The sequence below is a fragment of the Pantherophis guttatus genome, chromosome 1 (assembly GCF_059756535.1).
Source record: "Pantherophis guttatus breed Tessera chromosome 1, ASM5975653v1, whole genome shotgun sequence".
NCBI lineage: Eukaryota > Metazoa > Chordata > Lepidosauria > Squamata > Colubridae > Pantherophis > Pantherophis guttatus.
This window is the reverse complement of record NC_142063.1, coordinates 265,785,777-265,800,873: the sequence shown is the minus strand read 5'-3', so window position 1 is coordinate 265,800,873 and position 15,097 is coordinate 265,785,777. Positions and strand designations below refer to the sequence as shown.

The window sequence follows — 15,097 nt, the reverse complement described above, 5'->3', positions numbered from 1 at the left end:
CCACAGGAACAAGAAAAAGGGGACTTTTGCAAAAAAAAAAAATGCTTTTATTTTGCCAGTGGGATTCCTCTATTAGATGAAAAATCTTATATACAGATAGTCTTTGACTTACAGCCATTGATTAGGGACCGTGCAAAGTTACAATGGCACTGAAAGAAATGACTGGTCCTCACATTTGTAATTGTCATAGCATCCCTACAGTCACGTGATCAAATTTGGTTGCTTGGCACCCGGCATGAATTTATGACAGTTGCAGCATCCCTGGGTTAGGTGATCATAATTTGCAATCTTCCCAGTCAGCTCTGACAAGCAAAGTCAATGGGGGAAACTGAATTCATTTAACAACCATGTGATTCACTTAACAACTGCAGTGATTCGCTTCACAACCATGGCAAAAAAGTTCATAAAATCAGGGATGACTCACTTAACCATTGCCTTGGTTAGCAATGCAAATTCTGGTTCTAATTGTAGTGGTAAGTTGAGGACTACCTGTAGATGGAAGGACTCCTTTATCCATAGAAAATCACCATTAAATCCAATGTATTTTTTTTTAATATTCAGCTGAGCACATGGTTCTATTTAATGACAGTAGTGGCCAAAATTGTGGAAACCTTTTTGGAAAAGTGTATTTTTGAGGTTTGATGGCTAATAACACCACTTTTTTTGGAGTTTCAAGATAATCATATTCCACTGCTGGAATGGCTTGAGAATAGCCCAGACCTTAACCCAATTGAAAATCTATGGAGCTGACTAAAGAAACTTGTTAGTCAGAAGCGGCCCAGCAATAAAACCCAGTTAATAGAAGCAATCATTCACATATCAGCTGAAGAATTAAAAGACTTGGTTCACTCCATGGGAAGATGTTGTAAGGCTGTAATTCATGCTAAAGGTTACCCAACTATTAACTGACATGGTGATAATGTTTGTATAATCTCATTTTTTCTACGTGTTTCACTTTTCTTCTTGTCAATCAGAAAGGTCGGCAGTTCGAATCCCTAGTACAGGTCTCCTGCGTGAGCAGGGGGTTGGACTAGATGACCTCCAAGGTCCCTTCCAACTCTGTTACTGTAACTGCTATTCTAATAGCAACTCCTTCATAAAAGTTATTGCATTACATTCTTGATTAAATTATCTTTCCATTAATATAGAATTTTATGGTACTACTCCAAAAAAAGTGGTGTTATTAGCTAGTTTTAGAAAATACATTTTCCCAAAAAGATTTCCACAGTTTTGGCCACTACTGTATAGTTAATAGCACTGCCTCTGCAGGTAAACAGTGATTATTAAGTAAATCAAAATGGCAATTATAAAGCAATACAGAAGAAATTGTGAAACAACTCTTCACCCCAAATCCAGTTTATATGCCATATACTATTTTGTACCACATTTCTCAGAAAATAAAACCGAGTCTTATTTTCTTTTAGATTTGAAAATAGGCACTTGGGCTTATTTTCGAGGCAGTCTTACTTCTTTTGAGGTGCAGCAGGCCAGACTTGGTGAGCTGGACGCATTGTGGATGCACCGTGACCTCCATTCCAAACGCTTAAGGTTTGGAATGGAGGCTTTTGGGCGAATGGGAGGAAAATGGGGAGGAGGATTTTCCTGCCTGCCATCCTTCCCTCAGTTTGTGCTGAGCTTGAGGAATGGATGACAGCCAGGAAAATCCTCCTCCCCATTTTCCTCCCATTCGCCAAAAAGCCTCCCGGGAGCCTCCCAAAAAGAGGGAAAAAGCAAAGCAGATGGCTGCGGCTGCGGCCGGCTTCAGGAAAGTGGCCCAACAAGCAGAAGTGCTGCGCCCAGAAAGAGAAGAGCAAACGCGGTATTTGTGCTGCCCCAAGGAGCTAGCAGGCTGCAACTGCAGCTGGACAGTTGCCTCTCCTACGCCACCACTCATGCTGGCCACACCCATCCTCCCGGGCTGATTTTCGGGGTAGGGGTAATATTAGGCCCACCCCCCAAAAATTAGGGTTGGGCTTATTATTGGGGGTGGGTCGTATTTTCAGAGAAACACGGTAGCAATGTTGGCATTTTATCTAATACTTAAAACAAAGTATTACATAGAATTCTTAACATAATAACATTTTTTTCTCATTAAAATAATGATACTAAATTGTGGACAGATTTGCTTAAGTATTTTTGCTATATCCCCCATTGCTTCTTCTGAACTTATAGCTCAAAACTGTTCAGTTAAGCTGATGCCACTTCTAAAAGCAACCAGATACCTTGTTTATTTTAATAAAATACAACTCAGTACTGCAGTTCTCAGATAATATTACTCCCTCCTGTCCCCCCTCCGTAGGATTCTTAAGTATCTTTTAAAGTTAATTGTTGTTCATTTAGACATGGTTTGCCTTTGTTTTGTTTCTGCCTGCGCTTCTGTTTTTACTTTTCCCTTACATTTTAGCACGGCTTGCACACACTTTTGGTGAAACTGCCAACGGTTGTGGAATGAGCAGTTCACAGCTCTGTAAAAATGCTGCATTTTGCTTGTTCGGCTGAAGTGGATCCCGGCCATTTCAGTTACCATGGTGATATTCCATTGCAGGAGCTGATAGATTCCAGACAGACTGGTGAGGGTCGCCTCCACAGGATCCAAACGCTGGCTCCTGCCGTGAAAAAGAACACAAGCGTTCAAGGGGGCAAAGACATGGACGCCGAAATGAAGGCCCTCCAGTCCGACTGGAAGCAGTGGGAAGAGAATGCTTTCCAGTCCCGAAACAGGCTGCAGGAACTGGAGAGTCAGATGGCCTGGTCAGAGCAGGAGTTTGCAGCCCAGGCTGTTCTTCTGGAAGAGGCCTTGCAACACTTCAGCACGTTGCTTGCAACCTGGTCTGAAGGCCTGACCCCTCTGGACAGTAAGCACACAGACCAAGAGCTGGTTGACTGCTGGCACCGAGAAAAGGTAAACTGCTTTCTTTCTGTTTGAGACTGTCCTACACTTTGATGGGGTGTGTGTGTGTTGCAGAGGGGTGCAGTGGGAAGAAAGCGAAGTTGCTAATGGACAGAAGAGAGTTCTCATTCAAACAAAAACAGTTCAGAGCACAACAACTGCAAAACGAGAACTTTAAATGCTCTCTCGACTGAAAAGTTAATATATTGCAGCACTGGCCTGGCTCAAACTCTCCAGCGTGGAGTCCAAAGGAAGGAACATACTTTGTGCTTGTTCCACCTACATTTTTACTTTTTTTGTTGTATGTTTTTTAGTTTCAGAAAGTAGACTGTTTCAAAGCAAAATGTGCCAGCTTCTAGTACTGTAGCATCTTTATTGCCAACCCTCATCTCCAAAAAAAAAAAAAAAAAACCCTCTGGTTCCCAGAAGCTCTCATAAGCTATTCACAAAAATAAAAATAATGAGTCGCTGGACATTTCAGTACTATCTACCTGCCCAGGGAAGGGAGAAAATAGAAATGAGCACTCCGGCCTTATCATGTTGGGAGAAATGGGTGCTTCGTAATTGTTTCTGTCTCTTAGAGTAACCACTTGGTGAATGCATCCACAATGTTTTCAAAATTTCAGATGCATCTATTAGTCATTACAATTTCAAAACACCTGCGTTACATATAAAACTGCAGGATGTTACTAATGTTGTGGAATTATTTCACAGCTTCCTGTGTATATTCACACTGCATTTCATTTCTCTTTTAAAAACTAAAAAAGTGGAGCCTCTTAGCGGAGGCAGAAATAAGCGTAGAGAAGCCTACTTAACTCATTTTTCCAAGATGCTTTACTCAAGGGTGTGCATAAGTCTTTTTTTATGGTGAAAAAAGGCTTTTTTTGTAAGTCTTAGTATAATTTAAAATATATTCTGGTAGTTTGCTTTGTTTTTTGTGGGATAGCAATGGGTGCTCTTTGTTTTTCCAAATTCTACAATTGCCCTCACTGTTCCTACTTCCTGCCCATAAGAAACATTCCCTATACTCCTTTGGAATTTTTTTTTTAATTTGATTTATATGCCGCCCTTCTCCAGAGACACAGGGCGGCTTACAATGTGTTAAGCAATAGCCTTCATACTTTTGTATATTTATACAATAACTGGGTTATACAAAAAATTGCCCCCACAAACTGGGTCCTCATTTTACCTACCTTAGAAAGGATGGAAGGTTCAGTCAACCTTGAGCCTGATGAGATTCGAACTTACAGTAATTGCAGACAGCTGGTGTTAATCACAATGCTTTAAACAAAGTACAAGGAAGTATTGTAGGAATGTTGAACGCTGCTAGAGAAACTGTAGTTCAAAGGGAAATAAGACTTTTATACACTATCCTGTCACTTTGGAATTAAAGTGTTAGAGCATTACACCCAGCTAGTGACAATTGGACTGAAATCTTCCTCTTCTTAGGGGGAAAAATTATATTTGGACATTTGTTTAATGTCCATTCAAAGCACTGAAATATTGAAAGAAGGACCAGTTCTCACACTTATGACTGTTGCAGCATCCCTATAGTCACATGACCAAATTTTGGTTGCTTGGCAACTGGCATGTATTTAGGATAGTTGCAGTAGTCCAGGGTCATGTGATCACCATTTGTAACCTTCTCAGTTGGCTTCTGACAAGCAAAGTCAATGAGGAAAACCAGATTCGCTTAATGACCGTATGAGTCACTTAACAATTGTGGTAATTTGCTTAACAATTGTAGTAAAAAGGTCAAAAAATGGGACACAACTCACTTAACAACTGCCTTGTTTAGCAACAGAAGTTTTGGGTTCAGTTGTGGTCGTAAATTGAGGACTACCTGTAAAAGCAATCATTTGGTATCAAACTAACCTTTAATGATAAAATGTGGAAAATACTTGGCTGTGTCACAAGTTCCTAAACAATTTATATGATTAAAGCAATTTCCATTCCATTTAAAACATTGGTTCAGTAATGGCTTCTCTAATTTCATGGATGCAGAAGAGGGAGGCCTTCATTTTATAATGAGGGGAGCATCACATGAAAGGACGTGGAACAACATGGTTTTGATCAAAGCTGGAATTAGGAAACTATGATTAAATCTTCAGGCTAATTTATTCCATTACTCCTTTCCAATTGACCAATTTTAAAACCATGAGATTTCATTTCAACTTGCCTAAAGATAATTGGCAATGGATGAGGAAGGAGATGGGAACAATACAAAAAGCCTTGAGAAGCTGCAATTTTGCAATTACACTGTCTTCCTTAAAATATTTCTTCCTTAAAAGTGTTGTGTTTCCAAGAAGAGAATGCCAAAATTGTTTTAAATTGTGAATATCATGTGTAATTTCTTACTGCATTTATTATATGTACATATGGCCAGTAGAAGAAAATTGTGGTTTATTATTTTTATTCAACAGATTCCAGGATTATTATTTGATTTTAAAAATGCTTAGGAGGCTAGAGTTTGACTTTATTTTAACTTTCGTTTGATTGAGAGGGTTTATTGAACCTTTGAATAATTATTTTCATTACTTTTGTAAATAACTGAAGGTGACAAACATTTAATACTTCCTCCTTCTCCTATTTTTCCTACAATAACCCTGTGAGGTAGAATGGGGTTGACAGAAAGTGACTGGCCCAAGGTCACCTGGCCAGATTTTGTTCCTAATGCAGGACTAGAACTCACAGGCTCCTGGTTTCAAGTCTGTTGCCTTAACCACTGGAGCTAATTGGCTATCTCCATACTTTCAAACCTGATTCCACTGATCAATCATCTGAACATTTAGTTAATTAATCAGTTCATGAATTTATTCTTTCACAACAAAATGTGCTATTAATTTTTCCTCCTAACATTGACCAGAATGCATGCAAAAAAGCAATAAAAGTTTTTTACTTGCTTCAGTGAAAAATAATCACTGTAGTCTATATAAGTCCATTCCCATAGTAGATTTCATGGTTAATCAAACTCTGTTTGTTAAAAAGCAGTTTAAAAAGCATTTTCCTAATATATATCTCATTACTGAGTTTTTATCTACCAAAAAATAATAAAATTTGCCTAGGTGACTTGCAAATTTTAAAAACCTGGGGTTTATCTAAGAATTGGTATCCAATTTGCTTTTTTAGATAATGTGTTTGATTGACTGTACCTCCCCTGAAACAAGTCAGACCATGTGTTGGACTTCAAGGATCTCCTTGCACTTTGCTATCCTATCAAACTTTTTAAAAGTTTAAATGAAAATGGTGAGAGCACTTCTGCTATGTTATAATCTTTCATTATGGTTTTGTTTTATAAAGGAAACTCTAGATGCCCTAACAAAGGCAGAATCTATTAATGATGATATTAAGACTCAGTTAAATGATCTTTGCCGGTTTTCCAAAGACTTGAGCACCTATTCTGGAAAGGTTTCCCAGTTATTTAAAGAATATAATAGGTAAGTTTTCCATCTTCTATAAAGGAGGTTCTTGATTTATGACTGTAGGTTTAGTAACTGTTCAAACAGTTGAACAGTTTGAACAGCACTTAAAAAAAGAGACTTATGACTTCTTATTGTACTTATGACTGTTGTACCACCACTACCACCCCATGGTCACATAATCAAAATGCAGGTGTTTTATTAACTAGCATGTATTTATGATGGTTTCAGCATCCCAGGGTTACATTTGCAACTTTCCCAGCCGGCTTCTGACAAGCAAAATCAATGGAAGAAGCTGAATTTGTTTAACGTTTGCACAATTCACTTTACGACTGTGATGATTCACTTAATGACCACAGCAAAAACGTTGTAAAAGCAGGTGCAACTCACTTTATGACCACCTTGCTTAGCAACAGAATTGTGGTTGTAAATCAAGGGCTTCCAATACAAGGTTATCTCTGTTCCCACCTATATTGTGAAGTTTTGCTGTAATCACTGCAAATTAAAATATTACACCAGTACAAAATAAAATGAATCTCTCTTTGAGCTAACAGATGCCAATGTAGGGGACACTATTTTGTTCTGATTTAGCTCATGAAGACCCTATATAGATCTGTTATATAAATAGTTTATATAAATATCTTAATATTTACACATTAGAATATTGATATAATATCAAGTTCATATATCACCTTTTCTCAACCTGATAACCTTAAGATAAATACAAGTCCAATTCTCAAAATCCCTGGGCCAACATAATCATTGGGATGAAGTCTGATGTAGTGTTGTCAACTTTTTTTCTTGGATCGTTACAATGTTAGTGAAAGTTTTTGAGAACCATCATATAAATCAGGGGTTAGCAATGTAGTGCTTGTAGGTACTATAAATTTATGTTCCGTGTGTATCTCCTATCTATCTATCTATCTATCTATCAACCGACCAACCTATTTATCTATCTATTTATCTATCTACAGACTCTATCTATATCTATCTGTCTGTCTTCTAAAATTGGCATATTTTCCAAAATCTTATGACATTCAAAATAAAAACATTCACAACTTTTAAGATTTGGTAGTCTTGTGAAATATAGGCATTTTTAAAGAATGTATTTTCATTTTGTTGCCCACGTCAGATGTCATTTTTTCATTATTCATCACCCTTACTTGAAAGGACATTCCTTGGTGCATCATGTGAAAAGTTGTAGCTACTTCTTTCTTCCTAATATAACCCCAATCTGTATTTCCATTTGTCTAACATGGTACACAAAGTCTTTGTCTACAAGCTTCAAAGGGATGCCAAAGTAAAGAACAGGCCTTGCAACAGAGATTCAGGGCAGTCTTCAGAGATTTTCAGCAATGGCTGGTCAATTCCAAAATCACTACTGCCAAATGTTTTGATGTGCCTCAAAATGTCAGTGATGTTACAGCTAACATACAGAAAATACAGGTAATTCTTCAAATTCAATCCAGCGTTTTCAAAACATTCATAAAATGTACTTAAAGTGAATGTTTCTATCTGAAACTTGTTTTACTATTATGAAAAGAATCTGGAACTAAAACCATGATATACTCCATGGGCCTTAGTAAAAAGTTATTTTTTCATAGTATTATCCAATTAAAAAATGCTTCTATTCAGATGTGTTGCTGGTTGTTTCCCGTGTTTCCCACTTTGAAGTAGCATTTGCGGAAGTCAAATGGTTGTGCTTTCGTTGTAGATAGAACATAACTTGTCATGTTACATGAATACAGAAAAATTGTGGCTAATTTGAATTATGTTTAGTGGACACAAACTAGTCTCAAAGTATTGCTTATGAAATTGGATTCCTTTCACTAAATGTCAGTTAGGGTTTACAAGTAGTTTTTGACTTGCAACAGTTCATTTAGTGACTGTTCAAAGTTACAATGGCACCGAAAAAAAAGACTTACCGTTTTTCACATAACCTTTATAATATCTCCATGGTCATGTGATCAAAATTCAGATGCTTGGAAACTGGTTCATATTTATGAGAGTGTCCTGGGATCATGTAGCCTTCTGATAAGCAAAGTCAATGGGAAAGTCAAATTCATTTAACAGCCATGTCACTAACTTAACAATTGCAGTGATTCACTTAACAATTGTGGCAAGAACAGTCGTAAAATGGGAAAATTCACTTAACAAATATCTCACTTAACAACAGAAATTTTGGGCTCAATTGTGGTCATACATCGAGGACTACCTGTACTTTACTTTGGGAACTTGCTATATCTGTGGGAATACTTAACAAGTCTCGCCATGAGAAAAAACAAGTGAAAAACGGGATTCATTTTTGAAATAATGTAAATCTATGTTTTGCGAGTTACCAAATTACATTTTGTGGAGCCTTCTGGTTCACACCATAAACACTAATATTTTATTCCTAGTCCTTAAGTACTATTCTGAATAACCATGATCGTGTAAGTGTTGATTATATAAAAGATAACTTTTTAATGTGCTTTTTCGTCCTCACAGCCAGACTATTTATAACTTACAAATGGATACTTACAGAATCACTGAGAATCCAGTATTTATTTATACTTGTATACGAGCAATGTACAAATATACAAATCGGAGGAATATATGTGTTCTATCTTTTCCCATTTCTCAGCCAGCGCAGAAATATTTGGCTTTGAATCCAAAACATTTTGTCATATGTATTGTGCAATAATGATACAACCAAATTGTCTTTATGTATGTGTATTAATGAATGCAGTAAAGGGAACTAAGCAGAATGGAGGTTTCTATTGATAGAATATTGGCTTTAAAATGTAATTAAAATAATTTTTAGAAGGAAAATATTAGATGTTAGATGTTCTCTCGGCTTTCAATAATTGGAGAGAAACTTTCTACATCTTAGATATAAAAAGTTACATGAGCAACATAAATTATAGTTTTTTATGTGTTAGCTTTAGCAAATGTTGTGTTTGTACATATTGCTTACTATTTTTATCATTAGTCTATATATGTGTGTATTTTGGCTTAGGAATTCTTATCTGAAACTGAGACTGGTCAACATAAATTAAATTTAGTGGTATCCAAAGGAGAACTGTTAAGTTCTATATTACCTAAAGAAAAAATTAAATCCATTCAGACCAAAATTGCCTCAGCTAAAGAGGACTGGAAGAAATTTATTTCCACTCTGCACCAAAAGGAAACAACTTTAGAGGTATGAGATCAATTACAAAGAAATCAATAAGTTGAAACCATTTTTTTTTTTACTTTTCCTTCTAAATGTACTTGCACTTACATTAAGCCTAAATGATGGATCTTATCTTTTATCTATACCTCTTTTGTCTCGACCTTTAATAAAGTTTTTAAAGCCATTTTGTTTTTGGTCACTTTTAACATAATTATATTTTGGAAAATACACAGAAGATTTTCTGAGAACAATTACTAAAGCCAGGCAGATAGATTCTGAAATCCCAGACCTTTGTTGTGTTTTACAGATTAGTAACCAAAGCTTGTATTATGTTTCGAAAGGACTGGGAGGCCATATAGCCAATTAATACTGGGAAGATATGTTCCATATGTCTGGCAAGCTAATTTATCTTTTAATTAACTAAAGATTCTAGATGAACTTTAAAGACAGTCTTACATTTATTCTGTTTCAATAGTTTGGGCAAGTCAGAATATTGGTTCTCTTTCTCTAAGCAAAGAAATATATCATGACAATGTTAGATTTAATAGGGCTTCTGGATACTGGACTGTATGGTGAAAATATTTTATCCAAAATTATGGACTAGCAATGAATGCTGCCTCTCCTGATTTTTTTCTAGAATTTAAAGGTACAGATGAAAGACTTTGAAACAAGTGCTGAACCTCTTCAAGATTGGTTAAATAAAACCAAAGAAATAGTGCAAAGCAGTAATAATAATCTGCATGACCTTTCCACCAAAAGAAGAGAGCATCAGAATCTACAGGTAATATTAAGATAAGATATCTCTATTTATTTAAGCATGTTTGGGACCAATAGATTTCTTTACGAATGAAGGTGAATACACGTCCCAGGATCAAATATGGCTTGGTCACTAGGGCCGGAGGTTTTGTCTTCCAAGCTTCTGGACTTGTGCTGGAGCCCATCTTCAAGGAACTTCTCTCTAGCAGAGTGTGTGCTGTGATATGTGTCTGTTGTAAGTGGCTTTTTAGATGTTGATTGGGATATGTTGATGGCTGGCTTTTACGTCATTAGCTGTCGTTTGCTTGTGCTGCCCAGCCCTCGCCTTCTAAGTACTTGATAGACTGGTGGTAAATCAGCACTCATGTTGACTGATGAGGGGCCTGTTTCCCAGGCTTCAATCATTTCCCTGGCTATTTTTGTGCCTGCTCGTCCAACAATCCTGGCAGCTGCAAACTTGAATGTGTGTCCCTGTTCATTACAGTGTGATGCTGCCAATGAGTTTGGGTCTCCTTGTCTGACAATGTTTCGTTAGGTTATATGTTCTTATGTACAAGCTGATTCATATGTTCAGCCCAAAGACAATTTTATCTGTTGTGGGAAAATCTAGCAAATCACATTTCAAAGTTCAAATCTTGTTGAACACCAGACTATTCAATCCAGCGCTGATGTGGTCTTCATTGCTGCAAGGGGGTATTTAATTTGATACTGCAAAAAGAATCCCTCACTCTTGGCAAAGAAAAATGTTCACAGAACATGTTCACTCTCCCACATGTGGGAGAGAGAGAATGTTGATCAATAACAACAGACTAGGCTTCATACAATGTTTATAACCTTGATTAATATGTTTATGTCATGGGCATTTTATCCTATTTTTCATTAACAAATATTGTGATTAGATTGCTGAAAAACTGCTTGAAACTGAAGCGCTATTTTGAGGAAAGGTATTTAATCCCCCAGCTGAAGAAACAATACACACTGTCACGTGTGAAACTGATCATTAGGAAAGGCTTAGCATTTCCAAGTCCTTTAACAGAACTTTTCTATCCATCTACCTTCCTTGCTGCTTGCTCTTTTCCCCCCTGCATTAGTACTAAACAGATATGTGCTTATGCTTTGCAGTCTGTCCTTGAAGAAATAAAATGTAATGAGCCTCAGCTCAGCAGATTAAAAGAAAAAGCTCAGCAGCTTTGGGAAGAACAAGCTGCCAGCAAAAACTTTGTGCACAGAGTTTCTCAGCTATCATCTTTCTATCTTGCTCTGAGCAACCTAACAAAGGTAATGCTCCTATATGTGCTTTTATGCAACAAATCTAGTAAAAAATAGAAGCCTGCCTTCTGAAATGCTGCATATCTGTTTATGAAATGGCTTCTGTATTCTGTATTCTGTATCTGTATTTTAAAACCAGTATGGTTGAAGGCATACTGTATTAAGAGAAATATTACATTAAGAAACAGGAAACAGACAGGTATCATTTTGTAAGAAAGGAACATTGTGAACTTTTAAACTAATAAATCCAAGGCCTAACCAGCAGAAGAAAGAAGAATGCACTGCTCATCTTACGCATGATCTCCTGAATCGTTATAAAATGAAGACCTTGGGTGGGTCACCAGTTTACCATTCTTTTCATATATAAGTTTATTTTATTTTATTTATTAAATTTATTTGCTATCCATCTCGCCATGAGGCAACTCTGGGTAGCTTACACCATTAAAAACAGTAAAACCATATATATAGATCCCACATTTCCCCTCATATATATATATATGAGAATTCAAGGGGAAGGCTCCGGGAGGGGAAATGTGGGATCTACTAATGGTTCATCAGTCATCTCCAGTGTGATACTCCTTCATTGGGGCCCCAGGCCAGCTGGCAGAGCCAGATCTTCAGGCCTTTATGGAAGGTCAGGAGGTTGGGGGCAGATCGGGCTGGAACCATAGCAGAGAAGGGTCTTTTCCTGGATACCACCTGCTGGAATTCCTTGACCAATGGGATCTGTGGCAAGCCTACTCTGCTGGCATGGGTGGGGCAGGCCTATCCCACTGATAAATAATGCATATCGAACTGAATAAAATGTTCATACTATATAATTAACAAGTGTATCCAATGCATACGTAACTTTTTAAAAAAATTATCTGTACTGGGATCCATAACTTGTTGCCACATGTGATTTTTATAAATGCAAGAAGGATTTAAAAAGTATAATCAAAAGAATCACCCAGCCACATTCCTTAGATATGTCAAACGTGTACAGTAGTCTAGTTCCAAGCAAATTTTAGTTCTGGATTCAGTGCTGTAAGTGATATGTGAATCCTGGAGAAACACAGAGGAGGAAAAATGGGGCAGTTAAAATTTTGCCCGTTTACTCATTCTGAACTTAGTTTTCTGAGATTTCCCTTTCTGATTTTTTTTTTCAACTCTAGTGGAATGATAGATTATCTGAATGGTTGGTAATGTTAACATCTGTATGAATTTAAGGAAAAGGTCTCCAGAATGGACAGAATAGTAGCAGAGCACCAACAGTTCTCTCACGGGCTGAAGGAGCTTCAGGACTGGATGGCAGATACAATTCAGGTGCTTGAATCTTACTGCTGTCCCACGGCAGACAAAAACGCCCTCGATAATAGAATGGCAAAGCTTGAGGTAAGCAGATAAGATGTCAAAGAATCCTACACCTCAGGATTCCCATTCTAAATGATTTTATTCATTGATTTATATTATATTGTCCAATAGTGTAAAATGAATTATATAAAATTATATATGTATTTTTTCCAAGAGTTACTTAGTTAGTTAGAGATATAGATATAGATATAGAGATAGAGATAGAGATAGATAGATAGATAGATAGATAGATAGATAGATAGATAGACAGACAGACAGACAGACAGACAGACAGACAGACAGACAGACAGACAGACAGACATGGTATATATATATATATATATAGTGTATATATATTGAGTGGTAGATTTTAAGCAGTTTAACTTATTATACATTTTATTTATTTACTTGGTTGGTTATTTATATTATATACTTTACTTAACCAAATGGTTTTAGCAAAAAAAAAAAAAAAATCAGCTTAGTGTTGAAATAGTTGGAGACTTATTCAATCAACTATTTGATTGTTTGCAAACAGTTGGGATTTGGGGTCAGTACTGCTATGGGCACATGTATGGTCTCCTAGTTGCTAAATAATCTGACTCCCAAAGTATAAATCCCCAGCAGGGCAACATTCTTATACTGGCTCAATCAATTTTAAGTAATAACGTATCTGGACTGTACCTTTATAAAAAAAATTTTTAATTTAAACATTTGAATTCTATTTCCCATACTAAAATTGTGGATTGCTTTATGGTAATCTATATCTTGTAGTGATTAATGTGGTTTCTCAGGTAGTTACGGCTACCTAACGGTTTGTTTATTTTTAAAGTATTGGAGCAGACTTTTACTTGACCAAAAATATTGCTGTGTACAAGAGTCTCATTGTCCTTTCTTAATTGCTGAAATACCCAGGTATCAATGAGCACAACAGATAAAAACTCCTTTACTTCTAGAAAACTGTAAATATTCTTTCTGAAAACTACAGTTTTGTTAAATTTTTTCACTAATAACATTTTCCTCAACATTTTTTAAAATCAAATTTCCTGTTTGGAAAGCCCTTAAAAAAAAGTAGAGAGCGAGGAAAGTGAGGAAATATTTAAGAAAATAGGAGGAAGGTGTATTGGATTGTTTGCTGCATTGAATTATTTGTACATGAGCCACGGCGGCACAATGGTTAGAATGTAGTATTGCAGGCTCCTTCTGCTGACTGACTGCAATTTGGCAGTTGGAATTTCACCAGGCTCAAGGTTGACTCAGACTTCCATCCATCTGAGGTCACTAAAATGAGGACCCAAATTGTTGGGGGCAATATGCTGACTCTGTAAACCGAGAGCTGTAAAGCAGTGAAGCGGTATATAAATCTAAGTGCTGTTGCTACAAATAATAAAGATGGGACCCAAATATATAAATAAATAATTGGAAAAAGGTACAGGATCACAATAAGAATAGAAACAGGGTCTCTTTGCTTTTCAGGCAATCCTTTCATTAAAGCAAGAGAAAGAAATTCAAATGAAAATGGTGGTGACAAGAGGAGAATCTGTTTTGCAAAGTACGTCAGTAGAAGGAGCATCTGCGATTGAACAACAGCTGAAAACGCTTAAGGACACATGGGCTTCCCTCTTGTCTATGTGTATCCACTGCAAAAGGTAAAACACAATATGGGTATGAAAGAATTTATAAAATGTACTATGCAAACCTCAGCATAACAAATTACAGAGAATAGTCTACATCAGTGTTACTTAAGAATGATCCTAGGACCCTGGGAGTTCCTCAAGACTCTCTCAGATATCCCCCAAATTATTTGTCAGCTGTGTTGAAATGTAATACAATATTAAAATTCCATCAAACAATGGTAAGAGACAGTAGCTGTTCAAGAGTCTTTTTTCCTTTTCTCTTTGTCAAAAAATACTAATTTAAACATGGCAAACAACACGCAAACAACACACATCAATAATCAATTGTTGTTGATCAGCGATCAGGTATAAATATCTCCTTCTTGTTGTGTATGATAATTTCCTTAGGTATTTCTCCCAGTTCCACAGATTTTACTATTTCATTAAAAGACCAAACACTTGGGGATGTCGGCTAAATGAAATAGCTGGGCTTGTATAAACATACAGAGACATCCAGGACAGCCAGATTATTTCAAAATAACTCTTAAAAGCCTTGCAAATAGCACAGCTGCTTTAATAGTTCTCTAATATGGAGTGCTTTTTATGAATGCATTGCACATCCGTAATATAGGTATTCTTAATATATATAGAATAATTAGAACCA

The 15,097-nt window shown here is 36.5% G+C and overlaps 1 protein-coding gene across 12 annotated transcripts in view; it reads left to right on the top strand.

Moving 5' to 3' along the window:
• Positions 1 to 15,097, top strand: part of SYNE1 (spectrin repeat containing nuclear envelope protein 1) — a 309,363-nt gene that overhangs the window by 139,330 nt on the left and 154,936 nt on the right. For 11 of the 12 annotated variants that reach the window (XM_034419047.3, XM_034419038.3, XM_034419042.3 and 8 more), the window contains 8 exons: positions 2,546 to 2,902; positions 6,191 to 6,327; positions 7,578 to 7,755; positions 9,308 to 9,490; positions 10,101 to 10,244; positions 11,342 to 11,497; positions 12,698 to 12,862; positions 14,294 to 14,466. In XM_034419047.3, coding sequence (XP_034274938.2) covers positions 2,546 to 2,902; positions 6,191 to 6,327; positions 7,578 to 7,755; positions 9,308 to 9,490; positions 10,101 to 10,244; positions 11,342 to 11,497; positions 12,698 to 12,862; positions 14,294 to 14,466 — 1,493 coding nt within the window. The remainder of the gene's footprint in view (positions 1 to 2,545; positions 2,903 to 6,190; positions 6,328 to 7,577; positions 7,756 to 9,307; positions 9,491 to 10,100; positions 10,245 to 11,341; positions 11,498 to 12,697; positions 12,863 to 14,293; positions 14,467 to 15,097) is intronic. The other variant, XM_034419043.3, reaches the window with a different exon arrangement.